The 5,320-nt window shown below is 45.1% G+C and overlaps 1 protein-coding gene across 1 annotated transcript; it reads right to left on the bottom strand.

Annotated features, from left to right (window-relative positions):
- Positions 1-2,694: 2,694 nt before the first annotated feature.
- LOC140235712 (craniofacial development protein 2-like) lies at positions 2,695-3,582 on the bottom strand. The gene has a single exon (XM_072315725.1). It carries the CDS (start codon positions 3,580-3,582, stop codon positions 2,695-2,697), a length of 888 nt encoding a protein of 295 aa, XP_072171826.1.
- Between the last annotated feature and the right edge of the window lie 1,738 nt (positions 3,583-5,320).

Below are 5,320 nucleotides of genomic sequence, written 5' to 3'. Positions count from 1 at the left end.
CTTAAAGATCGCGAACTTAATCTTTTCGATCTTTTGCCAGTCTGACTGGTAGATTCATGTTGCACTGGGACAGTTTGAAAATCCATTCTTACGATAAAATTACATTTTATTTTCATCATAAATTTCATATCGTGTTGTACATTGCAAATAATCTATATCCAAGCATATTCGTGTAGGCCTACATTATGCGGCTGTTGTACACACAGATATACACACAAAACTCAGTCTAGTATTGGATTTTGTAGTGCCTCGGATGGTATATAGTTTATCTTTGATTTCATGTACAACTGTAGGCCTAGTTATCTGTAGGATATGTAAATGTTGAAAAAATACCCTGACCCAATATCAAATGTCCCATCGAATTGTATATTCTTATTAGGAATAGATTTAAACGATATTACTATATTCAGTTGTCAACTTTTAGATGTGAAATTTCGTTTTGATATAACCAGATAACATGCTATCGCAATCCACCCCACGTTAATAACAATACGTATACTACGTGTGTGATATAACTGGAAGCCATTCCACACTTGCTGCAGACAGGTATAGACAGTGGTCAGTTTCAGTGATAGTGTGCGACAATAACCACGATATCTGCAAACCATTCCAATCTACTTCATGTCATCAATTCAGATCATAACAATTGGCAGTAAGACAAATACTTCTGTTATTATCTAAGACGTGAAAGTGTAACTTTATGTAGGCCTCCGTCGGTCAGTGTTGACCATGGGTAATGCGCTCTAGGAGTTGTCAAGTTTTGGTGATAATTCTTCCACTGGTGCCACAGCATCGACTGTGGCTCACAAGTCCAATTCGCGAATAGCAGTCTCTACCATTCTGTGACAAGTGTGGGTAGTCGCAGGGTTTTCTCCACGTGCTTGTGTTTTCCGTCTGGTTCTCTTTTCATTTGCAAGGCTCAGGATCCTCGTTTCACCTGCTTTGAGTTGCATCTGGAGCGTACTGCGCCATCTGCTGCGGTCTGCTGATAAGATCTTTCCAACTGTTGGTATCAGGTCCAGGGCTTTCAGGTCACGTTTGCAAACGTCCTTATACCTCAACTGGGGGCGGGTAACAGATCTTTTGCCAGAGTCGAGCTCACCTTAGAGGATGTATTTTGGTATGCGGCCATCGTCCGTCCTGCGCACATGTCCGAGCCAACGCAATCTGTGCTTTCTTATCAGCGTGTACATGGTGGGGAGGCCAGCACGCTCAAGGACCTTGGCATTTGGCACCTTGTCGGTCCAGTTTATGTCAAGGATGCGCCGCAGGCTGCGGAGATGGAAGCTATTCAGCTTCCGCTCATGTTTGGCATATTTGATCCACGCTTCACTTCCGTAGAAGAGTGTACTGATGATACATGCATTGTACACGGCCATCTTTGTTTTTACGTTAGCTTGGGATTCTTCCAGACTCGTGTCGTTAGTTGGCCAAGTGTAGTCGTTGCCTTCCCAATGCGGCAGTTGATTTCAGCATCGAGGGATAGATTTTCGCTGATTACGGAACCAAGGTAGGTGAACTTGACAGGTGGAGTGTCAACATCTTGGCCCAAAACATTGATCTTTTCCAAGCTGATGGTGAGACCGAAGTCTTTGCAAGCTTGAGAGAGTCTGTCCATGAGACACTGGATACCCTGCTCAGTGTGAGATGTAACTGCTGCGTCATCAGCAAATAGTAGGTCTCTGATAAGGACTTCGCTCTCAGTCTTGCAAGGTTGAACAGTCTACCGTCTGATCTGGTGTGTAGGTATACCCCTTCAGTTGAGGTCCGAAAGGCATTCTTTAGTACTACGGAGAAGAAGATGCTCAAGAGGGTGGACGCAAGGACACAGCCTTGTTTCACACCACTCATGACGTCAAAGGGCTCGGAAATGTTGCCCTCATACTGTACAGTTGCGCTCATGTCGTCATGAAAAGATAATTATTCTGTGTAGTTTGGGAGGACATCCAATTAATATCAGGATGTTGAAGAGCCCTTCCCTGCTCACGTTGTCAAATGCTTTAGTCAGGTCGACGAAGGAGATATACAAGGACTTTTGTGGTTCTCTGCATTTCTCCTGCAGTTGGCGGAGGGAGAAGATCATGGCCACTGTTGAGCGTTCTGCACGGAAGCCACATTGGGACTCTTGGTAGTCGCGCTCTGCTAGATTCTGCAGGCGCATGAGCACGACTCGGGCAAAGAGTTTGCCTACAACAGTCAGGAGGGAGATGTCTCTGTAGTTGTAGCAGTCACTTTTGTCACCCTTGTTCTTATACAGGATGACAATCTTGGCATCTTGCATATCTTGTGGTGGGGTTCCCTCTCTCCAACATTGGCAGAGGATGTCAAGAAAGGGCAGAAGAAATGTATTTTTGCAACACTTGATCAGGTCTGGCGTGATGCCATCGTTGCCAGGTGCCTTGTCACAAGTTAAACTGTCGAAAGCCTTGTAGAGCTCCTCCTATGTTGGATCTACATCCAGCTCCAGTCAAGGACGGAAGAGACATTTTCTTTGAAGTACAGCTCTGAGTAGTGCTCAACCCATCTCTCCATCTGTTTTCCTTTGTCAGTAATTACTTCCCCACTAGCAGATTTGAGGGGGGCGTCTTGGTCTGTGTTGGGCCTAGCGCACACTTGATTCCCTCATACATCCTTTTGATTTTGCCTGTGGCAGCTGCAGTCTGGATGTCATTTCTGAACTGCTGCCAGTATTCATTAGCACATTTTTGCTGTCTGCTGCACTTTGCCCCTAGCAGCTCTAAGTGCTTGAAGAGATTTCTCGTTTGGTGAGCGCTTGTATTCAACGAGGGCAGCACGCTTTGCATCGATGATGGACATCATCACATTTGACCTGGCTTCAAACCAGTCGCAGTTCTTGGAGGTCTTCATTCCGAATGTATGAAGAGCTGTTTTCTGAATGGTCTCCCAAAGGTGGTCCAATTTCTCAGAAGCCGAGTTTCGCTGTTTGTCTGCAGACAAAGCATCCACAAGTGACTTGGCAAACTCCTCAACTTTATCCGGACACTGCATCTTTGTGGTGTCGATGCGCGGATTCCCCGCTGTCTTTGTTCTGTGGAACTTCTTCGGGTGAAGTCTGAGCTTGCTGCACACCAGTGAGTGGTCGTTGTCGCAGTCTGCACTGTGGTATGAGCGACTGAGAAGCACAGTCTTGAGGTTTGTTCGTCTGACAATGACCAGATCCAGCTGGTGCCAGTGCTTGGAGCGTGGGTGTCTCCATGACACTCTGTGCTGTAGCTTAGTCTGAAAGTAGGGGTTGGTTACGCAGAGGCCGTGGAAGGAGCACAGTTCTAGCAGGCGCTGCCCGTTCTCGTTAATCCTGCCCACATCGAAATACCCTAGGTAGGATGGCCAAGAGTCGTGGTCAGCACCCACTCTGGCGTTAAAGTCACCAAGATGGACAAGGTGTTCATTGTCTGGAATGTTCCTGAGGATATCGCTGAGGTTAGTATAGAACTCGTCCTTGGCCTCTGGCGTGGAGGGCAGAGTTGGTGTATAGGCACTGACAAGGGTGACTGGCCCATCAGAGGTTTGGAGTCGGAGAATCAGAAGTCGTTCACTACCCTTGTCATCTGGCTCAACCATACTCAGCAGAGAGTTCCTGACTGCAAATCCCGCTCCATGATCTCTGCGCTCCTCTGTGCTCTTTCCTTGCCAGGAGAAGGTTTAGTCTCTCTCTCTTTCAGGGTGCCTGATCCAAGTAGACGTGTTTCTTGTAGGGCAGCAATATCAACCTGTAGTCTCAGTAGTTCATCATTAATGATAGCAGTCTTTCTTGCATCGTTGATGTCTTAGAGGTCAGAATCATGTCCGTGTCCAGGGGTCATTGTTCGAACGTTCCACGATCCAAATTTGAGAGCTAGTCTCATGTTTTCCATTACTTTCTTCCTGTTTTTGCTTGGTGCAGTAGTTACAGCTTGCTTGTCGGAGTTATCATAATCCCCATGTACCTAATGAGGAAGGCAAGCTGTGGCGGGACAGCACCTAACTGGCTGGGGGCTGCCCAGCTCGAGGCGGGCGGTAGCTGTCCAATGGGACTGCGATGATCCCTCCCACCGTCAGAGGCAATCCATAGCGTCTGAGTATACGCTATTAAATATTCGAGACTTGTAACTCGTGACTGCTGCCTCCAGTGTTGATATTACCGTCAATGAAGAGAGTGCTTGTGTGACCTCTCCAGAGCGCAAGCCTGGGCGCGATATATGGAGATACTGGGATGCCCAGTCATCAGAATCCCTCTCTCTGCCTCACTGATGTGATCCAAAGGAACGACGAGTGCTTCGTTTGGCATCAGCTTTCGCTACAGGAGTTGTCGAAGCAATGTCCATAACACTGACCCGCCTAGGGGGCTCCACTTCGGATTTGAAAGGTTTACTCCTTATACATTACATGTAGGTGTGTACCACCTCCAAACAGGTCGTTGACTGGCTTAGTAGCTCATCTGCCCTGGATGAAGTAGATATTATACACGCATTTGAGTAAGGGAAAGTGTTTGGAAAGAGAAAGAAAAAGGTTAAGGCTCAACATGAATTCCAGTTGCCTCCAATACTAAGAGTAAGACGTATGGGGGTTACGCCTTTGCTTCCACTGCAGGGATCTGTGTATATGTACTCCGTTGTGGTGTCGGTGATGTCTCGACTTTTCCCAGGCTCAGGCGCCTGTTTTCCTACCTAGCCAAGATGTACTTAAGCCCTAGGCTTACTGGATGTTGTGTGGGAAAAGAAGGGAACGATTATACGTGTATATTATCATGAGGTATAAACACATGTGCCAAAAGTTACCCGATAATAAAGGAATACATACTGACAAGGGCATGTCATATCAAACATGATCATATCCTTGCTTAGGCAACCAAGTGTAAATCGAGATTTTCATTCGATCATTCAATACATTGTTTAAGTCTAGAAAAGATGTTTCAGATACTCTTTCTGCACAATGTATGCTAATACTATACTAATACTGATACTAATACTAATATTAATACTAACACTAATACTAATACTAATACTATACTAATACTAATACTAATAAAAGTAACAGAAATAAAATAAGCAAATAATGAATCAATAAATAAATAAAAACAATCGCTGAACACATTTTGAATGAACATAACTAATGCTTTCCTTGATGTATGTACAAAGCCCCCAGCTCTTCAAATTTTGCTGTATATATTATTAAATGGTTCCTCTTTAAAGTTCGCTGTGTATATTATTCAATGGTTCTGATGTACATGGCAACATTTATCAACAATTATTGTCTTGGATGTGGAGTAAAGAATGCTGTGCTTGTATATCATTGTTGAGTTATAATTATGCGTTTGTTC

This window comes from Diadema setosum, chromosome 12, assembly GCF_964275005.1.
Source record: "Diadema setosum chromosome 12, eeDiaSeto1, whole genome shotgun sequence".
NCBI classification, from domain to species: Eukaryota; Metazoa; Echinodermata; class Echinoidea; order Diadematoida; family Diadematidae; genus Diadema; species Diadema setosum.
Note: the sequence above shows the minus strand (reverse complement) of the source record. Positions and strands in the feature narration are given on the sequence as shown.